The sequence below is a fragment of the Hipposideros armiger genome, unplaced genomic scaffold (genome assembly GCF_001890085.2).
Source record: "Hipposideros armiger isolate ML-2016 unplaced genomic scaffold, ASM189008v1 scaffold_0, whole genome shotgun sequence".
NCBI lineage: Eukaryota > Metazoa > Chordata > Mammalia > Chiroptera > Hipposideridae > Hipposideros > Hipposideros armiger.
Genome location: NW_017731350.1, coordinates 2318979 through 2343781, shown reverse-complemented (window position 1 = coordinate 2343781; position 24803 = coordinate 2318979). Strand labels below are relative to the sequence as shown.

The 24803-nt window shown below is 54.2% G+C and overlaps 2 protein-coding genes across 9 annotated transcripts; both read left to right on the top strand.

Annotated features, from left to right (window-relative positions):
* Positions 1 to 5454: 5454 nt before the first annotated feature.
* On the top strand, positions 5455 to 13322 carry EMILIN1 (elastin microfibril interfacer 1). The gene is made up of 8 exons (XM_019639474.1): positions 5455 to 6057; positions 7008 to 7133; positions 7605 to 7825; positions 9011 to 10939; positions 11297 to 11413; positions 11855 to 11872; positions 12030 to 12167; positions 12587 to 13322. The coding sequence occupies exons 1-8, from the start codon at positions 5888 to 5890 to the stop codon at positions 12919 to 12921; spliced, it is 3054 nt and encodes a 1017-aa protein (XP_019495019.1). The 5' UTR covers positions 5455 to 5887; the 3' UTR covers positions 12922 to 13322.
* Positions 13323 to 13587: 265 nt separating this feature from the next.
* On the top strand, positions 13588 to 24705 carry KHK (ketohexokinase). 8 transcript variants are annotated; one of them, XM_019640278.1, is made up of 9 exons: positions 13591 to 14174; positions 17518 to 17634; positions 19931 to 20065; positions 20261 to 20395; positions 22152 to 22224; positions 22758 to 22904; positions 23959 to 24047; positions 24186 to 24343; positions 24430 to 24705. In XM_019640278.1, the coding sequence occupies exons 1-9, from the start codon at positions 14083 to 14085 to the stop codon at positions 24513 to 24515; spliced, it is 1032 nt and encodes a 343-aa protein (XP_019495823.1). In that variant the 5' UTR covers positions 13591 to 14082; the 3' UTR covers positions 24516 to 24705. The 8 variants fall into 8 exon arrangements, with proteins under 8 accessions (XP_019496128.1, XP_019495823.1, XP_019495738.1 ...); XM_019640193.1 differs by having other exon boundaries at positions 19928 to 20065; XM_019640583.1 differs by lacking the exon at positions 22758 to 22904 and having other exon boundaries at positions 13588 to 14174; positions 19928 to 20065.
* The last annotated feature ends 98 nt before the right edge of the window (positions 24706 to 24803 follow it).

The following is a 24803-nucleotide window of genomic DNA, read 5'->3' as shown; positions in this document are numbered from 1 at the left end:
GGAACAAGCAAGAGGGGTGGTGGGTTCGGAGCAGAGTGGGTTGTGGATGAGAGAAGAAAGATGACTATGGGTAGATGTCCGAGGGTCTCTGGTGAGGGGAGAGGCACTCGGGCTTTACAACCCTCTGCCCGGCCAGAAAGTACTCCCCCCTCACGCCTTGCTTTCCCTCAGCTTCTCCATAAAAGGGAACGGCACTGAGCCAGGGCTGGGGCCGGGGGCTGGCTGGGTTGGGCTGTTGCTCTGGAGCTGTCAGGGGTAATGGAAGCCAGTTGCTTTGCGGTAGAGGGGGGCCAGGGCTCAGGGGACGCCTCTGCTTCTCTGAGCCAAAGAAAACTACAGGAGCTTCTATGGGGCTGGAACAGCTGGGTCAGGGGACCAACTTGCTGCGTGTGTGCAGAGTGAACTGGGGTGCACTAGCCTAGAGTGGCCTTCCCTGGCCTGAGACCATCAGCAGTTTGTCCTCCGTGCTCCAGCCCAGTCACTCCTAAGCTCAGTCTCTGCCTTTAGTAGTCTGTAGTTCCCCTGGCTTCCCCCACTCACCCTTAGCCCCCGGCAAGTATTTCCCAGAAGTATTTACTATTTAGAATCCCAAGCCTATATCCCCTCCATGGAACAGTGAAACCCCAGATGTGAACTCCCTCATGTATCCCTCAGTGAGCAGTGTGTTCCCAGCTCTGCTCTGGGAGAAGGTGGGTCTAGGTCTGAAGGGATTATACACATTTAGCTTTGTGTCTCCTAGACATTTGAAGCCGATCCAAGTCCAAACAGACACTAAGATCTGTTGGAACAGAACTAGATCTCCAGAACTAGAACCTAGAAAGCAGACTTTCTAGACTGCAAATGGCATGAGGTGCTTCAGATTTCCAAGGCTGTCCTGAGACCAGCTGAGCCAGATGCCAAGTATCCTAAACTGTCAGAGCTGATGAGTGCCTTCAAGATCATTTTTTTTAAGAAGGAAACTGAGGCCCAGAAGGAAATTGATACTATCAAGGTTCTGCATGTTAGAGACAGTGTCACTTGATCCTCTTTCCTCCATACTCCATGTCAGATTGTGGAGTCAGTAGGTTGTCCTGGGCCAGAGACAAAAAGAAAAGGATTTGTTTTGGAACCATCTAGAAATATCCTCCACTTCCCAGAATTTCCTGTGCCTAGGTCAGCGAGACTTTATCAGCGCTGAATGGGTCATTTGGCCTAGTGCCTGAAGAACTGAAACTAAAAAATGGTCTCCAGGACAAAACTAGACTCAACTAAGAATTAATAAAGCTCGAAAAAAGGTTGGAGGGAAGAATATGGGAAATGACACAGGCAAAGCCTCACCCTGGGAGGAATGAGAGGAGGGAGAGGATCTGGAGTGGGACAGGTATGTGAAACATAGTCCTGGTGATTCGTATGATATTTTCAAGGAAAAAATATGAAGGATAAGACTCAGGAGTAAAAAACCAACAAGACCTAGAAAAAGGGGACTGGACCCTGAGTCCAGGGAGGTTGGCACCTAAAGTATTGTACTTGTAGGAAGAGTTGGAAGGAAAAGGAAATGTATACAATTGAGGATGAGTGGATTTTTGCTCGTGAGTCCCCCCACAAGCTCGAGTCCCTATCTGGGTTTACATGACCCAAGGCCCAATTCGTATTTTTCCCTCCCAATATTCAGTCCTCTGACAGTGTTAGACATAAAATGTTCTACTGCTAGTGCCCCCTGGCTGTCCTGGCCCTGGGACATGAGTTCGTTCCTCAGCCAGTGATGGTTGACTGAATGAGTTAGTTTGCCTAGTATAGCCAAGATTTCCCATTGGGACTAACTTGGAAATCCCGCATCTTGGAGAGGTTAAAAAATAGATATTGTCTTAGTGCCCCAGGACTTAGCCTTTTTTGATCTCAGGAATTCTCTTGCCAATTGCTTTAGAAATGTGTGGCTATCTGCCAATCACCACCACCGCAGCCACCACTGCATTCTCCCTAAGCTTAGTCTCCATTGCAGCCTGCTTGCCCAACACCTCAGGCCTCCCCAGGGAACCCAGAGCCATGAATTTATCTGAGATCTCACAGACATTCATGTCAGTCTCCAGGTCTTGGCTCCTAATTGCAGGACTAAATGAAATGCAACCTACTGCAATTGTATTTCAAAGACATTTTTACTTGAGGTACTTAAAATACAACCAATTTTTAAACTTAAGGGGGCAGGCGAAGGAATGGGTGACAACTGGGCAGTGACAAGATGACTGGGATGACTTTTCAGGTTGCCAAAGGCCCCGTGAAGGGAGAGAAAAGGGGGAAGAGCAGAGAAAAAAAAACCCTATAGTAGTAGCCAGGGCCACCAAGAGAGGAAGTGGGTTGGCTTCCTGCCAGGGCCAGGGCCAAGAACTGATGCGGAGACCAGGGACAAAGCCGCAGCCTTCCACTGACAGCCACTTTGAAATCAGGGTCTCCTAGAACCATTTCCTTCAAATCTCCCTGTGTACCGATCCCTACACCTCTGCGGGGCAGCCACAAATTTCCATCTCTGTTGGTTCCAGTGCTTCCTTTCACCAACATTGCTTTCCGCCATCAGGATCATGTTCTGGGCCATAGGACCTCAGAGTGACATTGAAGATTTGGTGGCATCTGTTATCATGTTTTTCAATTATTGCTCTACAAATGGTTCCCAGAATCAAGACCCACATTTCTAACCATCTCCTGGACATTTATTTCCATTGAGATGTGTTACCACCTTAAACTCAGTACAGGCATACTGCAGAGATACTGCAGGTTCCGTTCCAGACTGCGCAATAAAGTGAGTATCGCAATAATGAGAGCCGTGATCTTTTTGCTGGTGGAGAAAGTGAATTTGTAAAAATTTGTATAATTTTTAATTTGTAAAAATGCAGCACCTGTGAAGCCCAATAAAACAAGGTATGCCTGTATATCCAAACTAAGGTCATCTTTCATTTCTCCAAACCTGCTCGTCTTCTCTACTTACCCATCCTTGCTAGAGCCCTGGAATCTTCTCTGGTATCCCCTTCTATCAGGTTCCTCATTACCCAGGTAGTCACCAAGCTGTCACAGCCTCCTTTTCCAGGTCTTCATCTTTGCAACGTAGAATTTGGAAGGGGCCTTGGACAACAGGCAACAGACCCCCAGTGGAATCATGGGCTTGCTCAAAGTGATAGCACTACACTTAGTGGCACTGCTGGACCTAGCATCCTTGTGCCCTAACACCGTGCCCATTGCTCTTGCCAACAGTGCTTTCTGCATGTGTATTAACCCCGTACTCAAAACCTTGTAACCCAAGCTCTTAACCAGTCATCCAAGCCTCTCCCTAATTTTTCCACATTCGACTTCTCTTTTTGTGCCACTTCTTCCTGACACAAAAATAAGAGCTAATACGTACTGAGCATTTACCACATACCAGGCACTATTCTAAATGCTTTACGTGTATTAACTTAATCCTCACAAACCTAGGAAGGAGGATACTGTAAACAAAAATCTGGAGACACCTTTTAAAAGAAACTTGAAGAGAGCTTATTCAGGTAATGGTTTGCAAACCAGGAAACGTAGTCCTCAGTATAAACAGAAAATATGTTCCAAAATGGAGGGAATAGGGCAGGGTTATAAAGACAAAAGTTGCAAGAGCTGATGTGATTAAAGATGGGTTGCTAGGGGAAACGAGATCATAAACTTACATCATTTGTTTTCTGATTGGTGGGGGCCACTGGACTTTCTGTAGTTGGATGACTCAGTGATCCAGCAAGTGGAGTTGTAAGGTGAGAACAATGGGTAATATATGATTAAGCATTTATCAAGTCCTAGTTTCAGCCCAGGCCTGGAGAACAAAAAGGCTGTCTTTGGTCACACAACTATAGTACCGGGAGTATTATTTAACAGCGATGCAAGGAGTAAAATTTATTAAACAGTACAATCAGCACGGGGGCTGCTGCTGGCTCTGCAGGCAGTTTCAGAGCCCAAAAGGGCAGCTTCAGAGCTCAAGCTGCAAAAATCCAAATTTGGGGCCACAAGTTATGATGCTAAAGTTCTTTGAAGTCCTCAGTACTATTATTATTCAAACGTTACAGATGAGAAAACCGAGGCAGACCACTTTCCCCAACCTGAAATTTTTCCCCTCACTCTCTATTCTTCAATTTTTACCCCCAACACTGTTCAGGTTCTACCTCTCCCAACAGCTCTTCTCTGACTCCCCCAGCAGCCAACTGTCTTTCCCCTCCTCTTACCCAGAACACACCTCGTTCATTTGTCTGCCCGCCTTGGCACCCTGTCTGTCCTACTCTGTGTTAGTTTTCTGTTCTTGACCTTGTGTCTCATTCCCCGACAGCCCCAGCTGCTCCTTGCTGAGTCTTATATTTGCCTATGCTACCTGGGTGCCTCCACAGTGCTTGGCACACAGCGCTCTCATCTAGTACTTTCTCTTCATTCTCACAAGCGTCTCACCACACAGGGAGACCTGGTCCAGAACACAACGCTGAGGGCCAGGTGGTGAAGAGGGGGCAACTGACAGATTCAGAGATCTCAGGAGGAGCTGTAGGATCAGGTAAATTGTTGAGTCTGACAGTTCCTTGCCTGCTACAGAGGCTATCATATCAGACTTGCCTCCAGGCTAGGGAGTGACTTCCTTTTCTATGTAGATAGGGCCCTATTTTCTGTATAGATACCTCCCTCCCCTCCCCAACTTATGGCCTGACACTCACTAAGACAAGCCTGGGACCCATGTTCATTTGGCCTTTTAAGAATGAGTCTTTCTCCTCTTGTCCATGTCCTCTCCATACTTGACAGAAGGCTGCTCCCCCATTTCCAGATTCCTTTTTTCCTTTTCTGGCTTCTCTGAATTTCCTGCCTGCCTCCTTTTCCTTCTTCTACTTGACCCTGTCACCTTCTCTCCTATCCGCCTTCTTTCTCCCAAGTCATGACCTAGGTATTTAAATTCTAATCTCAGCCCTGCTGTTGATGTGCTGTGTTACCTTGAGCAAGTTACTCTCCCGCTCTGGGCCTCAATTTTTCGTATCTATAAAAAGGAGAGAGCTGGACTGGATGGTGAGTGATGTCCTGCTGAGCCCTCCAGGCCCGTTCTCCTATTACAGTCCTCCCTCCTCCTCTCCCCTCTAGGCCCCTCTCTCAGGTCTTCTCTCTCAGGGGAGGCCTCCCCTAGCCCCAGGAGAGCTGTGGCTCCAGCTCCCGTTCCCCGTCTAAGTAGCCAGCCCTGGGCCTCCTCCCCAGCCCTGGCCCCGGCTCTGCTCCATGTGGCCCGTCTGAGAGGCTGGCCCCAAGCCCGGCGGCAACTCCACATTTCTCTGTTTTTCCTTTTTTTTTTCCCCTCTTTTTCCCGGAGTTAACAAGAAGCAGATGTGGCGCACGATGGTTGGAGAGGTGGGGGGAGGAACGGGGAGGCTGGACCGCCAGCCAGACAGGGGGGAAGGGAGGGGAGTAAGCAAGAGCGAGAGGCGGGAGGCCAGGGCCCGCCCCACACAGCCACTCTAGCGCCTCTGGACCGTCACAGGGGTAAAGTCCTGTCACCCCCAGGATCCGGTCATTGGGGAAAACAGATAGGGGACCAGAGGCAGGCCAGCTGGGGCAAGGGGGCGGAGGCCCAGGAAGCAGCATCTGAGAGGGGCAGGGACTAGGCACTGGAGGCCGGGGGCACTGAGAACAAACTCCCCTCAGAGGTGGAGAAGAGGAGAGCGGAAGGAACCGAGGGAAGCACAGACGGGAGCCTGAGGAAGAAAGGGGAGGGGGAGGCGGGTCAGGCCAGGAGGCCAAGGAGGAGGCGAGTGGCTGGGGGCTGCCGGCAGGAAGCTGGGGACAGGACCTAACTTGGAGCAGCGGGCATCCCCACTCCAAGCAGAGGCGCCAGTGGTCAGGCGGGATGTGCCTCTGAGGGCCACAGCGGAGCACCCCCACCATGGCCCCCAGGCCCCTCTGGAGCTGCTATCTCTGCTGCCTGCTGACCACAGTTGTGGCGGCAGCTAGCTACCCGCCTCGTGGTTACAGCCTCTACATGGGGAACGGCGGGGCCCTCAGCCCTGGTGGTCCCCAGGCCCAGAGTGCCCCCCGGCCTGCCAGCCGCCACAGGTAAGAGTCTGGGTCCCAGCCCAAGGCTGGGTAGGAGGGTGGGTCAGAAGGTGGGTATCCCGGCCCTGCCCCGCCTTGGCTACCCTCTCCTGTATTGCCAATGCAGGGAAGAACGGGAGAGGAAGCCCATCCATCAGATGGCTCCTCACACGCCCACCTTCCTGCCGGGTATTTCCAGGGCCCCCCTGCATAGATAGGTCCCCCATCTAAACTCATAGGATTGGCTCCCATGTCCACCCCATGGGACCTGCAGTTAGGTGCCAGGGGAAACTACCCTGAGTGGCATGGGCCAGGCCTTCCGGCCAGCTGCGTACCAGCCTGGGATCCTCGGGCCGACCTTTTATTCCTGTCTAGGGCTTCCTCGGCCCATCTAGCAATCCATGATTCTAACACCACTCCTGCTCTTCTCCCTTCGGGTCTCCAGCCGGGCACAGATCAGAGGCCAGCATGAATGGGGCCAAGAGTGTAGAACTGCAAACCCCGCGGGGGACAGGGCCCATCAATGGCTTATTCTCTGCTTAACCCTGAGCTGGACCCCTGCCTGCCCGGTCCTCTCCCCTGAGGGGTGGGTGGAAGCCAGCACCCAAAGAATCACCAGAGGGCCCCAGCCAGCCGGCTCATACAGGCCACGCCAAGCTGGGGATTCAGACAGGGAAACGAATGAATGTGCGGATTCAGAGGCTCCCCAGGACCCCCTCCCCAGCCATGGATCAACTTTTTGTAGTTGTGGTTTTCCATTCTGTGCCTCTTCTCCTGTCTTGAAAAGTCTTCATTGACTCCGTCCGTACAGGAAGGCGTGGGGGGAGCTGCCCCTGCCAAAGCCCCGGCTCCCCCTGGTCCCCAGGGGCCCTTCATCTTTTGACCCTCCCTCAGCACCTCTGGTAGCCTCAGGGCCCTCCTCTGGGGCGTGTGTCTCTGGCCCTCGGGCCCAGGTGGGGTTGTGCCTGCAGGAACTGGTGTGCCTACGTGGTGACTCGGACAGTGAGCTGTGTCCTTGAGGATGGAGTGGAGACCTTCATCAAGCGCGAGATCCCGGCCTGTGGCTGGGGCCAGACCCAGTGTCACCGCACCATGATGTGAGCCCCAGCGCTGGGGAATGGGTAGTTGGTGGGGGCTGGGCTAGGATCATAGGCAACCAGCCAACTAAGGGAATTTGTACAAAGCAAGTAATCGTGGCAAGGGGCCGGACCAGGGGCTTCAGTCAGAGCCATTTTGAGGAGATGCTGAGGCAACAGTTTGGTGGGATATTGAGGGCACACTTACCTAGACTACCCTGCCAGCCCCCAAATTCCTTCTCTTGGCTGGGTCATGCTCAAGGAGAGGAGTTCAAGGTTCCAGCACTGGACAAGGCGGGGAAGAATAGGGATTTGGCCCTTGGCCAACAAGCTGACAGCTGTCAACTGAGCAAGGCCACATGCTGGACAGTAAGGGGAACCGAGCCTGAGGGACAGGTCTTGCCCACCAGCAGCTGCCCATCTCTGAGGACAGGGGCCAGGGTCACTGACAGTACAGGGAGGCGTAAAGAGCCCTCCCTCTACCTCTCCCAGGTACCGCAGCTTCCTCCGCCCTCGCTACCGTGTGGCCTACAAAACAGTGACGGATATGGAGTGGAGGTGCTGTCAGGGGTACGGGGGTGATGACTGTGCTGAGAGTCCTGCCCCAGCGCTGGGTCCTGCACCTACCACACCACGCCCCCGGCCCCGGCCTGGCCGCCCTAACCTCTCTGGCTCCAGTGCGGGCAGCCACCTGAGTGGACTAGGGGGGGAAGGTGAGTTTGGGAGCCCTGGGGAGAGAAATGGGAGGTGGTATTGGGTGGGAAATGTGGAGCCAGGATGTTGAGGGAAAACCCCATGCTCCAAGTCAGAAAAAAAGGGACAGAAGGGCGTTAATGAGATCCCTGAGATTCCCTGTCCGTGCGTACATGCGCATACGTGTGTGTGTGTGTGTGTGTGTGTAACAGAGACAGAGAGATTAAGAGACCAAGAGAAAAAGGCAGAGAAAGTGAATAAGGGAATATGCTCACGCACGCCCACATGTGGCCAACATACTTCCTAGTTGGGAACAGCTGCAGGAGGAAGGGGGAATTCCTTCGGGAAGCTTGGTCCAAAGGGGTAGACAGTTGAGACTACAAGTCCTAGCATGCACTGCAACCGACTACAGGTCCCAGGCCTCTCCGTGGCCTCTGGAGACTGCAGGTCCCAGAATGCAGCAGTCCCTGTTGCCTTCCCGTGTGTGTGTGTGTGTGTGTGTGTGTGTGTGTGTGTGTGTGTGTGTGTGTGTGTGTGTGTGTGTGTGTGTGATGGGCGCTGCAGATGTGCTGTGTTTGCCTGCCAGCGAGATAGCCATGATGTAATTATAGAAACAGGAACTTCTGGCCAACTGTGCCCGCATCCACCTTGAGCCCCCGCAGGCTTGCCATGGAACATTGTTTGTCCCGTGGTGTTGCAGAGAGGCGCTGTCCAGGAGAAGCCACTGTCATGCAGTGCCTCCCCCACATTCCCATTTCCCTTGTCCTGAGGGAGCAACATAGTGTCATGCCTATTTCACAGATGAGGAAACAGATTCCATAGGGTTAAGAGGCCCTCTGGACAGTGGGAAGGACATGGGCTCGGTGGTCAGGTGGATGACTTGGGTTTGAAGCTTGCCTCTGCCATTCATTACACTTGTAATCCACAGCCCAATTACTTAATCTCTCTGGTCCTTGGTTTCTCATTCTACAAAATGGGAAGAGCTAATGATAGCTGCCCAATGGAGCTGTTGTAAGAGGGAAAGATTTGTCCTAGAGGCATGTAGTGAATGGGAGTTTCCTTCTTGCCCAAATCATCCAGCAAAGGGGTGGCTGAATCAGCTAGGACCTCTGACCTCCTGTTGGAGCTGGGGAGCTGGACCTAGGAGGTAGGCACTGAGCTCTGAGGTCCGGCCCCACTGCCTTATGCCTTCCCTTCTCTGCCAGGTCCTGGGGAGTCAGAGAAGGTGCAGCAGCTGGAGGAGCAGGTACAGAGCCTGACAAAGGAACTGCAGGGCCTTCGGGGTGTCCTGCAGGGACTGAGTGGGCGCCTGGCTGAAGATGTCCAGAGGGCTGTGGAGACGGCCTTTAATGGGAGGCAGCAGCCAGCAGATGCAGCTGCCCGCCCTGGTGTGCATGAAACCCTCCATGAGATCCAGCAGCAGCTGCAGCTCCTGGACAACCGCGTCTCCACCCATGACCAGGAGCTGGGTCATCTCAACAACCATCACGGTAGTGGTGGTGGTGGCAGTGGCAGCAGGGTCCTGGACCCAGCCCCGGCCCCTCCTGGCCACAGTGAGGATCTGCTGCGGGAGCTGGAGCAGCGGCTGCAGGAGTCCTGCTCTGTGTGCTTGTCAGGGCTGGATGGCTTCCGCCGGCAGCAGCAAGAGGACAGGGAGCGGCTTCGAGCACTGGAGAAACTTCTGGCCTCTGTGGAGGAGGGGCAGCGGCAGCTCACAGGGCAGATCCTGGGCCGTAGGCCACCTCAGGAATGCTGCCCACCGGAGCTGGGCCGGCGACTGGCAGAGTTGGAGCGGAGGCTGGAGGTTGTGGCTGGCTCGGTGACAGTGTTGAGCGGGCGTCGCGGCACTGAGCTGGAAGGAGCGGCAGGGCATGGGGGTCACCCCCCAGGCTACACCAGTTTAGCATCCCGCCTCTCTCGCCTGGAGGACCGATTCAACTCCACCCTGGGTCCTTCGGAGGAGCAGGAAGAGGGCTGGCCTGGGCATCCTGGGGGACTGGGCCATTGGTTGCCTGCTGCCCGGGGCCGACTAGAGAAGCTGGAGGGGCTGCTGGCCAACGTGAGTGGGGAGCTGGGTGGGCGGCTAGACCTGCTGGAAGAGCAGGTGGAAGGGGCTGTGCAGGCATGTGGGCAGCTCTGCTCTGGGGCTCCAGGGGAGCAGGACTCCCAGGTCAGCAAGATCCTCAGTGACTTGGAGCGCAGGGTGCTAGACAGTGAGGCGCAGCTGCGGTTGGTGGGCTCGGGCCTGCACAAGGTAGGAGCAGCTGGGGAGGCCCGGCAGGCCACACTGGAGGGACTGCAAGGGGTTGTGGGCCAGCTCCAGGGTCGTGTCGATGCTCAGGATGAGATAGCCGCGGAGTTCACACTTCAGCTGAATCTCACAGCTGCACGTCTGGGCCAGCTGGAGGGTCTGCTGCAGGCCCGTGGGGATGAGGGCTGTGGGGCCTGCGGTGGCGTCCAAGAGGAACTGGGCCGTCTTCGGGATGGTGTGGAGCGCTGCTCTTGCCCCCTGCTACCACCACGGGGCCCTGGGGCCGGCCCGGGTGTTGGGGGGCCAAGCCGTGGGCCTCTGGATGGCTTCAGTGTGTTTGGGGGCAGCTCAGGCTCAGCCCTACAGGCCCTGCAAGGAGAGCTCTCCGAGGTTATTCTCACCTTCAGCTCCCTCAATGACTCATTGCATGAGCTCCAGACTACCGTGGAGGGCCAGGGAGCTGATCTGGCTGACCTGGGAGCCACCAAAGACCGCATCATCTCTGAGATTAACAGGCTGCAGCAGGAGGCCACAGAGCATGTTACGGAGAGTGAAGAGCGCTTCCGAAGCCTGGAAGAGGGACAGGCACAGGCTGGCCAGTGCCCCAGCCTAGAGGGGCGATTGGGCCGTCTTGAGGGAGTCTGTGAGCGGCTGGACACAGTGGCTGGGGGACTACAGGGCCTACGCGAGGGCCTTTCCAGACATGTGGCTGGGCTCTGGGCCGGGCTACGGGAAACCAACAGCACTAGCCAGACACAGGCAGCACTGCTGGAGAAGCTGCTGGGGGGGCAGGCGGGCCTGGGCAGGCGGCTCAGTGCCCTGAACAGCTCCCTGCTACTCCTGGAGGACCAACTTCACAAGCTCAGCCTGAAGGATCTCACTGGTGAGGGGGCAAGAGGAGACCCGGGGTGGTGGGGGTATCCCTTTCAAGTCCTTCCCCAGCCCCCACAACAGCTGTCTTAACCTCATCTACTTTCTCCTTGCTCTACCCAGCAAAAATTGCAGGCCCACCACTGTCCCAGGGTTGTTTTATCCACAAGAGATTTTCCAAGGTCCCAGCTCCCAGCCCTCTTCTGGCAGCTCAGACAGGCCTGTGGGTGGAGGTGGGGTACTGCTTTGCCAGCAAGGTATCAGCATGGGCAGTAAGGGGTCCCATCAGCTTGTCCATGGAGCCACCACCCTCTTTGTCCTTTGGGAATTGCTCATATGGCCCTCCTTCAACTTATGTTTGTCACTGTAGGGCCTGAAGGTGAGGCTGGGCCCCCAGGGCCTCCTGGAGTACAGGGACCCCCAGGCCCTGCTGGACCTCCAGGACTTCCTGGCAAGGATGGACAAAAGGGGCCCATTGGACCACCAGGTACGTGGGCTGAGATTCTTGCTGCAGCCAGGTTACCACCCCCTGGGTAGCCCCAGGCTTGACAGTCTACTCTGAACTTAACAGGGAAGGGGGAAAGGGGCAAGGAATTGGGAGTTCTAGATGGCTGATAGTGACTAGGAAAATGACTAGGAGCTGGGACAGTCACTGTGTTGGCTAATGGGATATGGTGGCCTCACTGCTGTACTGAAGACCTAGGTTGCGCCTACAAGGCCTGTGTCGAGTGTGAAAGGCTGGAGGCTAAAGGGTTATGGCCTAGCAGTTGAACAGAGTGGACCTATCCCTCCTTTTCTTAGTACCCCGTTCCTGCTTTGAAGTCTGCATAGCAACTAGTACGACAGGACAGACTCAGCAGATGTTTGCCAAGTGACTTAGCGAGACCTGCCCTACTTCTTCTCACTGCTCCCTTTCCTCTTCCCACAGGTCCCCAAGGTGAACAGGGTAAGTTCTCATGTGATGCAGGGGGGAGGGGAACTGAACTAGGGGTTGGAGGACGGAAGGCCTCAGGCAGTCTTGAGGGAGTGAGACCCAGGAGGGGAAGGGGGCTAGGCAGCTCTGCACTGAGCATCTACTCTGACACCCACCCGACCCCACTCAGGAGTGGAGGGGGCACCAGCAGCCCCTGTGCCCCGGGTGGCGTTTTCAGCTGCCCTGAGTTTGCCCAGGTCTGAACCAGGCACAGTACCCTTTGACAGAGTCCTGCTCAACGATGGGGACTACTATGATCCAGAGACCGGTAAGCCTGGGATTGGGCTGGCTGGGCGCTGGGGAGGCTATGCAGTGACATGTTCTCATTCTTGCCCCTTCAGACAAGGTGAACCTCTTCATGCTCTGGTTTGGGGAGAGCCTTATTCTTTCCTTCATTTATTCGTTCTTACCACAGCTTGGGCTGAGCGCTGGGGTGGGGAGGGGGAGGAGCCATTGGTTCAACAGCTCTTTACTGGGGGCCAGCTCTTGCCCAGGCCACTGTTTTGAGTGCTGGGGATGCGGTAGTGAACCGAATGCAAAACCCCCTGCCCTCGTGGAGCTTACAGTCGGGTGGAAGAGAGGTGAAAAGACCCAGCAGGTCCCTCCCTAGTCCAGGAGTTCTGGGTCTGGAAGCATTCAGGGCCTCTGCCACCTGTCTCTCCAACTGACTGCCATCCTTGTCCCCAGGCGTGTTCACAGCGCCACTGCCCGGCCGCTATTTGCTGAGCGCGGTGCTGACTGGGCACCGGCACGAGAAAGTGGAGGCTGTGCTGTCCCGCTCCAACCTGGGCGTGGCCCGCATAGACTCCGGTGGCTACGAGCCTGAGGGCCTGGAGAATAAGCCGGTGGCCGAGAGTCAGCCCAGCCCTGGCGCCCTGGGCGTCTTCAGCCTCATCCTGCCGCTGCAGGCTGGGGACACGGTCTGCATCGACCTGGTCATGGGGCAGCTGGCGCATTCGGAGGAGCCACTCACCATCTTCAGCGGGGCCCTGCTTTACGGGGACCTGGAACTAGAACAGTAGTAGACGGGGCCGGGCCGACCCGCCCGAAGTGTCTACGCCGGCCAAAGAGCCAGCGGGGCGGCGGTCCCGGGCACCCCAGCCTCGGGCGAGTCGCCGTCTAAGGACCCGCCGCGGCACAGGCGCCCAGAGCATCCTCCTCCCCACGAACGGAGCGCGTCGGCTTGGGGTCTCCGGAGCCCTTCGTCCAGACTTTTGGCCTGATCCCTGTCCCCTGCAGGACTCGGACTGTGGAGGAGCCGATCCTGGCACGCTTTACTCCCCCAACTGGCCTCTAGGCTGATTCCCTGGGTTTCAGGGCTCTTCCGAGGGTGTTTCGACCCCACCGCCATACTAAACTATTCAGGAATAAAGACACTTGGTTTTTATAAAAAACAAAACAAAACACACCGTCTGTTTCAGTATGTTCAGGTGTGGTAGACCGGAGTACACAGGGGACAGGATGGGGGAGCCCCGGGTTCCGCACCCGGCTCGCTCCCTCCGCTCTGCGACAGGAGGCCCTGCCGGCACTTGCTGGGGACAAGCGGGCCCCACTGGACCCGGGTGAGACCCTCCTCCGGGTCCCGCCAGTCCCGCCGGGTGTCCGCCAGGGGTCGCTGGACGCTGTCTCCCGTCACGTGACCACGGCCGCCCTACTTGCCAGCGGGGGAGGCGGGGCCTCTGGGCACCTCCGATCAGCAGCGAGCGCGCGAGGCACTGCTCGGGCTTGCAGGGATTGGTAGCAGCTGCGAGCCGACTTAACCCCGTGGGTCTAGGAAGTGGGAGCCACCCGCGCAGGAGAGGGCGGGCTACGGGCGCCTGTCTACTACACTTTCTCTTTGCATTCATGAAATTGCCTAGCTGTGCTTTAGCTCCATCTGACAAGTGAGGAAGCTGAGGCCGAGAAGCAGGAGGCGTTGCCATCTGCTGGGCTACACAACCTGTTAAGGCGAGGCCGGTGACCAAGGCCTCGGGGTCTGCGCTACCACGTCTGCTTGGATCGGTGGACGTGGGAAGCAGGGTTCTTCTGCACGCCGCTGCTGGAGGCTTCCTGGAGGAGGAGCTCGAGACGTGGAGGAGGAACCAAGGCAGCCCTGGGGAGCGAGAACACAATCCTACGGGATAAAAGCCAGCCTGGGAGGAACCCCTGCAGCCAGGCGGGCAGAAGGCTCCAGGAACGGCCTCATGGAAGAGAAGCAGATCCTGTGCGTGGGGCTGGTGGTGCTGGACATTATCAATGTGGTGGACAAGTACCCGGAGGAGGACACGGACAGCAGGTAGGGGCAGCCGGGCCCCTCGGAGACCCAGGGCCTGCTGCAGCCCCGCGATTGTGCCTGGCAGCCAAGACTACAGGGCTGCGGAGCCAGGGGCCCCGCATTAAGGCGGTGAGAGTCCAACCTTGGGGGCCCGTGCCCTCTGCCCGGAACCTGGGGAAAGAAGTGAGGCCTTTAGTAATAAGACCCAGACTTCAGATAGCATTGTGTTCGCCAATTCTCATTTCATCTCTGGACTGTGTCAAATATGATTATCCCCATTTTACCCATACCCAAGTAGACACTCTTGAGAAACGAAGTGATTTATCCAAGGGCATGCAGTTAGTACAGTGTAGGACCAATTTTTTTTTAACAACATGACCTATGCACTTGCCTCTCACCAGCATTTATTCTAATTTATTTACTACATATGTATCTCATCTATTAAAAAAATTGAGTTAGCCTACAATAAGAAGTATGTATAGTTGAGATTGTTCAAGAACATTTAAAGCCACGGTATTGAGCTTCACTGCATCGCTCCAGGGCCTGCTGGCACTGGAGGCAACTTTGGAGATGCTATGGGTTATGGACAGAGCTGGTGTCCACAGACTTTTCCCTGGTGCTACATTCCAAAAGGAGTTTACCAGAAGTCCTTTTTACGAAAGTCAGTGGGCAACATAGTGGAAACATTCTTCTCAGTTGTCTGGTAGAAGATGAAGAGTCATTTGTTGGTTCTTACTCTTGATAAGAACCACACTGTTACACTGTAATCCCAAGACGGTATCTCTGTGGGTGAAATACGGGCCTTTTTCTCTTGGTGCAGTCCAGTGCTCAGAATACTGAGAAGACTTGCTCGTTAGCTATTCTGCATAAAAGGCCAGTTCAAGACTGAGCTCAGCAAGACGTTACAGCGCTGATAGCCATGAAGCTAATTGAGGGGAGAGACCGGGCATTCCTCAGGCTTGGGTCCACCCAGCGCGTTCACATGTGTTACCACGTACTTTCTCACAGCACCCATGGGGAGGTGTGTAAAGATCAATCGGATCCTTTCTTTATAGATGAGGAAAATGTGGAGACATTGATTTTTGTAAGGCCAGGTGGTTAACGAGTGGCAGAGCAGTAATCACATCCCAAGCCTCCTAACTCCGAGCTTAATGCTCCAGCCTCGTGTTGTCTCTTGTGCTCCCTGTCCCATTGCTGCTGCCCTTCTCATGGAGCTGACCCTTTGCTTTGGCTGCCTTGTTTGCCAGAGGTTAGAGCCTCTTGCCAGGGCTGCAGGGGCGGTAGGGGAGAGGCACAAGGGTGTGCCTACCTGCCAAGGTCAGGCCAGCCCCAGCACACGTTGCACAGTGCGGAGCTAGGCGTCCTCTCAGAAGAACAGTCTACATTTCAGGGCCGCCAGTCCTCCGGGGACTGTGGAGGGCCTGGGGAAGACCCAGAGTGCCTCTTTTTATTTTTTGTTAGGCGTGCCTCTTTCGACTAGAGCTGCAGCCCCATTCCTCTGAGTTTATGTCAGGAGGCTTGGCTAAGGAGATCCTGCTAGCTCCCACCCTGACTCGGGCTGGTTCTGAAGGTGGGCACTAAGTGAGATGCCTCTCTAAAGAGACCGTTCCCATGTTCTCAGTACTGCTGCCCTTCATGGTGGACTTTCCCCTCCCCCAGACCCATGGCTCTGCGCCTCTGCAGAGCGCTTTGGTTGTCCATAGGGCCTCTCCCCTGTGCTCCCATCCCACCCAGCCCAGATGAGCAAGGCTGAGTGGGGACTCAGTCCTTCTCAGCCATCTCAGCCCCACTTGTCCCAGGCTTTCTGTGCTCCACAGGCAGCTGGGGACTCTAAGGAGCTGCCACTTGGTACTTGGCCAGACCCCTGAGTCCAGGCTGAGAAGAGCCTTCCAGAGAGTATCCTCATGCTCATTAGAGCCTTTCTGCCCAGGAAGTTGGGAATCAGTGTGATTTTGAAGGGTTTCCACAGAGTAAAATTGTGTACCCTTTCTTTGAAACTTCATCCAAGCTGGGGACTCACTACTCTCCATTCAGAAATACAGAGTACACCACAGTGGTTTGAGAGTCAGGAAACCTGGGTTCTGACAGTATTATAGCTTTGTCATTAACGACTGGTGTGACCTTGAGCGAGTCAAATCCCTCTAGGCTCCTCTCTGCATGAAAATTTCTCTAAAGCTCATAGCTTGAGAAATGTTTGACCCTTTACAAATTAGTATTCTTCTTTCTAATGAGATTATGGTCCCCTTTCCTAAGGCTGAAGGGAAGTTCAGGGTTATGTTTTGTGTCCAAATATGCCTTAGTCTAAAAATTCTGCTTCATTTATTTTCCTTAATTAATGGCTCTTCAGTACTTATCCCTCATATTGTAAGCAGCCAAAGGTATTATTCTTTTTAGAACTGGGAGAATAGAAATAACAGCTTGTACTGTTTACCTCACAGTATTATTAGAGCACAAATGAGAAATCATTAAAGTGCTTGATATGTATGCATAAGTTATCATTTTTATTGTTGATGATGACAATGAAGTCATACAGGTGAGTTTTCTCTTGTTAGACTTTCAGTAAAGATGGAGAAAAACTAAAGAAAAGAAAGGTAACTATGTGATGTTATGGATGTGTCAACTAACCTTATTGTAGTCATTTTGCAATATAGATGTATATAAAATCATAATGTCGTGCATCTTAAACTTACAGAATGTTATATTTCAATTATATTTCAATAAAGCTGAAAAAAAGGAAACAAACAAACAAAAGATGGAGAAAAACTGGTCTTCACCCAATCTTTTTAAACTTTTGATATTGTAAAAGTTAGCTCTCCCCAACCCTCACTTCTTACATGATGACAATGTCCGGGTTTGATTCCTGTCTTACTCATTTTAACCTGAGTTATTATTGAAGCAGCTCTTCTAAGACAGGAACAAATAGTAGATTGGACACCTTTGGGAAGCAGCACTTGTAGTTATCCAGCTCTCAAGAGAAGGCTGAAGGTACACCAGCTGTGCCTGTGGGAGGTGGGCCATTGTAACAGGCGGTAGGTAACCCAGAGGGAGTGGAACCCTCAGGTTGTGATGGACCTGAGTGAATAGTTTCCTAATGTCGTAAGAGTAGGTGGAAGATAGAAATTAATTGCTGTGCACTTGAATGTAGTCGGGGTTGGGGAGACAGACCTGGTCCTCAGCCAAGCCACTGTCCTTCACTGAGCCTCAGGCTGCCCATCTGGAAAATGGGAAGACTGGTCTGGATGCTTTCTGAAGGAGTTCTCCCAGCGTTTACATTCTGTGGTCCCTACCCAGGGCACTGTGATCAGCCCTGCTTATTTCCAGATCAGCCTGCTGGCGTTGCAGGGACCCTCCTTGTGTTTTGCAGGTGCTTGTCCCAGAGATGGCAGCGTGGCGGCAATGCGTCTAACTCCTGCACCATTCTCTCCCTGCTTGGAGCCCCCTGCGCCTTCATGGGCTCGCTGGCCCCGGGCCATGTTGCTGAGTGAGTTGAGGAGGGAGCAGGGGAGACCTGCCTTCAGAGTGGGGGGAGAAGGAAGTCTTAACCCTGGGTGGTGGGCTATAAGAGATGGTGTGTGGCCTCCAGGAATGGGTGGGAGGAGGCAGAGAGGAGTACCAGCATCCCAGACCCTCCCTGGTGTGGTTTATCTGCTGCTCGGTGTTAACACCGCTCCTTTTAAAAGTTTCATTTCCACAGCCTGTTTCCTTGGCCACTCCCTGGAGCCTACTTCAGCTTCCCCACTTTCTTCTTCTTTGCTTCCAACGGACTCTGCGGTGGATGTGACTTTGCCTTTCTTAAGTCCTTTATCCTAGCTGTGCTCGAGGCAGAAGGCAGTTAGGCACATGCTATACCCACCCTCCTTCAGAGTTGTCCACCGTCCATGGTCCGAGGGTCCAGGCCTGCAGTTTCTTTCCCAGTTGAGAGGGCAGGGCCAGTGCTCATGTCCCGGTTGTTCCCTGAAGCAGCAAGAGCACCCTGCCCAAGGACACTCCGGAGCCACGTGCTCAAGCTGGGCCCAGACCCATGCCTCCCAGCTCATCGGCTGTGAGGCTGCAGCCTATAAGCGGCCTACACACTTATTCCATGTTGGCTACTGCAGGGACCCAAGATCCCTTTGACCCCTGGCACTGCCAATTCCGCAAGCTTATCAGGAGGTGAGGCTCACACTTTGCCCACTGTGGGCACTGGGGTAGGCTGCCAGGTTGCTGGCCTATAAAGCAAAGCCCTTTGAACCCTGATTTGGGGGGGTGAGGGGTGGGCTGCTGCCAGAACCCTGCCCCCTGAGCCACAGCCAGATTCCCTTCCTTGATGAACTGGCACAAAGCAAATCGGGGGGAGAGCTTGCCCTGTGAGATGGAACAGAGGGACCTGGAGTCAACAGCTGGCCTCTTGTTAGCCCTTTCCAGCAACTGCTTCCCTCCCAGCTAGAAGCAAGACTGGCTCTTGCTTAAGGTAGTGGACCCATCTTTATGTATAATAGCAGTCATGCTGATAGGGGGGCCATTTCAAATTCTCCCCTTGTGTTCGACAAACATTTAATGAGCACCTACCATGTGCCAGGTACTATGGGTACAGAAAGTTATTTGGCAAATCAAACCATATTTTCCCTGCTGTGGGAAACCTACTGTTTAAAGGATCCTTGAAGTATAAGACAAGGACTGATATCCCGACTTGGGTGTGTGTGACACGCCATTGAGTTGGCCTCGACTCCTGGCAATGAGTGATGTCCCCAGCATCCCATCCCCAACAGCCCTGCTCAGCTCCTCTAGATGCAGCCTATGGCTTCTTTATGGAGTCAGTCCATCTCATGTTTGGTCTTCCTCTTTTCCTGCTGCCTTCTATTTTCCCCAGCATTATTGTCTTTTTACTTTTATACAAGTCTGTATTGTCTAGCTTTGGTGTTGCCATAAGTGGCGTCCAGCCATAGTGAGAAAAGCCAGGATGATGGCTGGACGACTGGCATAAGTGCCAACTCTTGGGCACAGGACACTGCATTTCCAGAGATGGCCAGGAGGGTTGGACCTGGCTTCCTTGTTCTCCTGCTAGTGTAGTTTTCCTGAGGGGCTGCCCCCAGGCTCGCTATGATTGGAGGGGATTCTGGGCAAGAGTCCTGGACCATGCCCACACTGAGGGGCATGAGGAACTGGGAGCATCAATGCCCGGGAGAGGATAGTGAGCAGGCCCGCCAAGGCAGCACCACTTCCTGGCTGGTCATCATGAGACAAGTGTAGAATGAGAGGACTCATGTTTTAGGACTGGAAGGGACTTCAGAGAGAAGAGGGCCATGGGGCTGATGTGCAGAGGGCAGCTGAGGTGCAAAGTATCATCTTGGTAACTAATTATTTTTTTGGTTTTTTTCCCTTGTTTATTCATCTTGGTAATTATTAATTCTGCCTGGGCTTTGCATGAAACAGGCCACAGTGCCCTCGCCTACTTGTTTCAAACAAGGCACATGTTCTAGGCCCCAAATCTACCCGAGTTAGCTTTATGAATGCGAGAAAATCTGTTCCAGCTTGAATCAAACTGAAGGCCAGTGTCAGGATTAGAGTTTGCTTCAGTCAGGACCTAAAAGAATGTCCCTTAGGATTTTTCTCACTGAGCTCCAGCTTATGCATTCCTGCCTCTCCCACCTCCTTGCACAGCCTGTGACAACCAGTGATTTCCAGTCCCCTCCTCGCCCCCTCTGCTTACACCCTGGGTCCGTAGTGGCCCTGCCAGCTACCCTCCAGTCCCCAAGCCCTTGTCGAACTGCACCTCCCTGGGTTACTCCGCCCAGCAGTTTTGTCCTGGATGACCTCCGCCGCTATTCCGTGGACCTACGCTACACGGTCTCTCAGACCACGGGCTCTGTCCCCATCTCCACAGTCATCATCAGCGAGGCCAGTGGTAGCCGCACCATCCTACATGCCTACAGGTTTGTATACCTGTCTGCGCCTTGCAAGCTGCCGCCGCCATCACTGAATCCCAGGACAGGACTCTTCTCTCAGAAGAGGGGTGCTCTCACCCACATGCTCCAGAACCCCTCCTTACCCCAATGGAAGGTCCAGGCCACTTGTAGACTCTAATTTGTGTTTTCTTGCCCTTCCCTTGGCTCGGGCTCCACCCCAAGTTTCCTGGTGGCTGACTTCAGGCAACGGGGCGTGGATGTGTCTCAGGTGGCCTGGCAGAGCAGAGGGGAGACCCCTTGCTCTTGCTGCATCGTCAACAACTCCAATGGCTCCCGTACCATTGTGCTCTATGACACGTAAGGCCCCCTGGCCGCTCCCTGCCACGCCCACCAATCAGTCCCCCACTCGCCACCACGGGCATCCCAATTGCCCATCGTCTGTGGCCTCTCTCTTTGTACCAGAAATTGTCCTATGCCAAACTGCTCTGTGATTTCTTAATGCTTTTCAATTAGGGGAGAAGCGAGGTGGGAGGGATTGGCTCTGCTCTGCCTGGCAACTTGGCCTTGGTCAACATCAAGGATGGGCAGCCAGGCCTGTATAAAATGTAATTTATGTGATTTCTCCATAATTAGTCAATCAGGAGCCTGGGTGTGGGTGTGGGGATAGAGGGATGGGAGATGTGATTCAAACCATCTTAAACCCTGAAGGGGGACCAGTGGGATTTCCACGGTCGGTCCCCAGAATTGTCAGCCTGCAGCATGGCACCAAGGAGCTGGGGTTTGGGCATTCAGAAAAGATGAGCCCCCCGCAAAGGTCCCAGCATAATGAAGACAGACCAAATGCCACACAGAGAAAAGGGGAACACTGTGTCAGCAGATCAGGGCCATCTGATATGGTGCTAACTTAGGGGGAGGGGGATCCCTTTAGGGTCTGATCTACTGAGGAGAGGAACTGTGGACACAGACCCTTCTCATCTTCCCGAGTCCTCCCTGAAGAATCTCAGAGGTTTAGTTTACTGAGAACCTAGTGTGTGCTAGGCACTATGTTAGGGCTGAGATGGCCCAGACTCAGCTGCCCTGGAGTTCAGGCCATCCCTACTGCCCAGCATGAACACTGGGCCTGGGGGAGAGGGCCAGTTATCTGAGGACAAGCTTTATGGCCAGTGGTCCCTAGGCTCTGTGTGTGCCAAAGAATGAGTGGGTGCACATACATGCTAGTGGCAGCCTTCACATTGGGCAAAATCCTAATCATCTGCCCATTAAGCAACAATCTGTAGTGACTCTGATCAAGGACACAACATGGGTGATCACAGAAAGGGAGGGAGAGGAACTCCGAGGGGAAATGTTTATTGCCTACTGGCCTCCGTCCAGGCATAGCCACACATACTGCCTCCAACTGCAGCAGGTCTGTGAGGCTGGGGGTTTGGGCCCCATTTACCGATAGGGAAGCAGCCTCAGAAAGGCCCAGGTCACACAGCTAGTTAAGTGGACAAAGGATTCAGCTACGGAATTGGCAGGGAAGGATATCAGCTGTGTGTAGGTCTCTGGCCAAAGAGGGTCAAGGCAGATTCTTCTGGTGTCTCCACCACAAGTCAGCCAAAGTGGTGCTGTCAACGCTGGGGTGCCAGAAGTGAGTGGGACCACACCGGAGCTCCAGGCAGAGTAGCCATAACCTCTGTAGTTTCCCACAGGCACTGTGTGTTGGGAGCTGTGTGTGTTGCTGACAAGGGGAATTCTGGGAATTCTAGCCCTTGATGCTCTTGGGGCATTCTGGGAGAGGTGGTCTCCAAGGCACGCAGAGCTTACCCCTTGACACATGCTGCTGTTGAGTTTGCTCTTAGATATTATTACAACCTCAAACACAGGAAGGGGAACCCTAGCAAACCACCTCCAATCCTGTCTGGATAGAGCCGAGTGGGGCAAGGGGTAGTTGTGAGTTTAGCCTGGGACAGGGTCTGTCCTGGAGCTGAGCCTCAGAAGACTGGGCTGTAGATCCAGCTTCCTGCCATGCTGCAGGCAGTGCCAGGCATAGGGGCCCCAGGAGCCCGTTGGAGATCCTGGCCCTGGCCAGCCTCACCATGCCCCTTCTCTGTCCTTCCATCTTGTGACTTAGGAACCTGCCAGATGTGTCTGCTATGGACTTTGAGAAAGTTGATCTGACCCGGTTCAAGTGGATCCACATCGAGGCAAGCCTTGCCCTGCCCTACCTGTGTTTTGAGGGCCTCAAGCTGCCAGCCCCTCCTCCTGTTTTGCCTCCTTCTTGGTTTCTTTGAATGAGAAAGTACCTTAGAAATCAATTAATCCAACTCCCTTCATCCCCTCTCCATCGTTCTTTGTGTTTTCAGGTAGGAAACTAAGGCCCACAAAGATTGGGTGACTTACTCAAGATTATACAGCAGGATGGAGGCACCAGAAGCAGGGTGCCAGCTCCAGGCAAAGTCCCATGCCCTCTGTGTTACAGGCTGCCCACCACCTCCAGACTCTGGCAGGAGCCTGGCTGCAGAAGTCCTGACCCCATTACCTCTGGGGAGGCAGGAATGGGAGGTCATCTACAATAGGTCCATGGCAGCTCTAGAATTTTGAGACTGGGAATGTGGTCCCAGCCCAGCCTCCCCTGGTCCCTCTCCCCACTCCCCCAGAGTTCCAGCAGGGAGAGAAGAATGAGCCAGATTAGCAGGGCAGTGCCCAGCTGGTCCTGAGCTGCCCTGCCCTGTTCCAGGGCCGGAACGCATCAGAGCAGGTAAAGATGTTGCAGCGGATAGAACAGCACAATGCCAGACAGCCTCCAGGACAGAATATCCAGGTATCCGTGGAGGTGGAGAAGCCCCGGGAGGAACTGTTCCAGCTGTTCGGCTATGGAGATGTGGTGAGCATCCCATGCAGCCTCTGCTTGCCACATCCAGCTGATTTGGTTTTTAAAAGGAGCCTGAGCATTCCCTTGTCCTGCCTACCATGCCTGGAATGGCTACTCGTGGCTTGGTAGTGTTGGCAGGAGGGGTACAAAGCAAAGAGGTGGACCCCAGCTTTGGGCTCCTGTGCAGGCCTCAGCAGTGACCAAGGAGAATTTCTGTACCCCAGTGTGTGCATAGGTATGCGGGTGGCCAGAGGGCTTGGACAGGGTCAAGACAGCCAGCTACAGGGCAAGCCTGCATGGAAGCATCTCCTCAGTCTTTTCCTCTGTTAAATGGGGGTATAGGACAGTTTTTGAGGTGTCCTCCAACTCAGGGGTGGGTGGCAGGTTGTGAGAACCACTAGGGGCTGAGGGAGGGTGGGAAGGGGACTTGGACAAGGTAAATTTCCACAGGGCTGATGTAAATGGAATCTGGATGACACTGTCATCATAGCTGAAGCTGGTTGGTCCTCAACTTTGGCCAGACATTAAAAAATGAGAGGATGCCTGAGCCCCACCCTTGTTTGTTATTTGATAGGTAGTTGTGGAGCCTGGGCTGAAGTGTTTTGTTTTGTTTTTAACAGAACTCTCTGGCAAGTCTAACCTGTAGCTGGTGTTAAGGAAACATCTGGGCCCCTACCCTTGTTTTTATGATGATGAAACCAGACCAAGAGGGTATAGTTGTGTGAGGAAAACAAACCAAACAGAAACAAAAACGCTTCTGAAAAGTTGGCAGTTTAACTTGGCAGTGGTAGATTTCACCCCAAGATGGCGCTCAAGGCTCGCTTTGGGTTTTCAATTGCAAGGCAATTAATTCATTTTAGAACAGACCAGGGTTTGTGTGTCACAATTTACAGGGCTGTATTCTGGCATGTCTTGAGCAAGTATGAAGATGCTATGTTGGGGATTTAGGCAGCCGTGTTGGAGGAGCAGGGTTATAATATGGGGGCATTGCTAGGCTGCTGGTAGTGAGTGACTGAGCTGGGGATAGAGTTAAGGTGACTGTCAGCGTCTCTTCCACTGTCCACAGGTGTTTGTCAGCAAAGATGTGGCCAAGCACTTTGGGTTCCGGTCAGCTGCGGAGGCCCTGAAGGGCCTGTACAACCGTGTGAGGAAAGGGTGAGTTGGCAGAAGCCAGGAAGAGGCCTTAGGTGTGGGGAGTGAGTGAGCCTGGACTCCGGGCTCTGCCCTGGGGAGGAGGGATGAAGCTGGAGGCCAGGGGTGGGCTCACACCCAGCTGAGGAGAGCGTCTTCCAGGGCTGTGCTTATCTGTGCCTGGGCTGAGGAGGGTGCCGATGCCCTGGGCCCTGATGGACGGCTGCTGCACTCGGATGCTTTCCCGCCACCCCGGGTGGTAGATACTCTGGGGGCCGGAGACACTTTCAACGCCTCAGTCATCTTCAGCCTGTCTCAGGGTGAGTACATCAGCAGGAGGCACAGGGCTGGGGCCCAGCCCTGCCCAGAAGAGTAGGCTGATCCAGCTACTTGTTCCTCCCTCCAGGAAAGAGCATGCAGGAGGCACTGAGGTTTGGCTGCCAGGTGGCCGGCAAGAAGTGTGGCCTGCAGGGCTTTGATGGCATCGCGTGAGTGCCCTGTGGCAGGAGGCACCGGCTTACACCCTTCCTTGGGGGACACCATCACTGGCTTTCTCCCCTCTGTGCAGCCTGGCATCCAGGCTGCTCTGCTCCTGGGCAGATGCAGGCTGCGGGAGGGCTCTGCCTGTGTCCTGGCATCTCCTAGTGCAGAGCTGCAGAGCAAATAAATCTCCTTCCCTAGAGCCTGCTTCCTCCTGGCAATCTGTCCTTGATGTCCAAGCCGCTCTGGCTGGGGCTTCAGGAGGCTTTGATGTTACAGTCTTTTGCCCTTTTTCTCCAT

Excerpts from the sequence above, each read along its gene's own strand:
- EMILIN1 (XM_019639474.1), top strand. The coding sequence starts at position 5,888 with ATGGCCCCCAGGCCCCTCTGGAGCTGCTATCTCTGCTGCCTGCTGACC. Across the intron at positions 7,134-7,604 it reads CAGTGTCACCGCACCATGAT|GTACCGCAGCTTCCTCCGCC; the intron begins GTGAGCCCCAGC and ends TACCTCTCCCAG. Across the intron at positions 10,940-11,296 it reads CAGCCTGAAGGATCTCACTG|GGCCTGAAGGTGAGGCTGGG; the intron begins GTGAGGGGGCAA and ends TTGTCACTGTAG.
- KHK (XM_019640193.1), top strand. The coding sequence starts at position 14,083 with ATGGAAGAGAAGCAGATCCTGTGCGTGGGGCTGGTGGTGCTGGACATT. Across the intron at positions 24,048-24,185 it reads TACAACCGTGTGAGGAAAGG|GGCTGTGCTTATCTGTGCCT; the intron begins GTGAGTTGGCAG and ends AGCGTCTTCCAG. Across the intron at positions 24,344-24,429 it reads CATCTTCAGCCTGTCTCAGG|GAAAGAGCATGCAGGAGGCA; the intron begins GTGAGTACATCA and ends TCCTCCCTCCAG.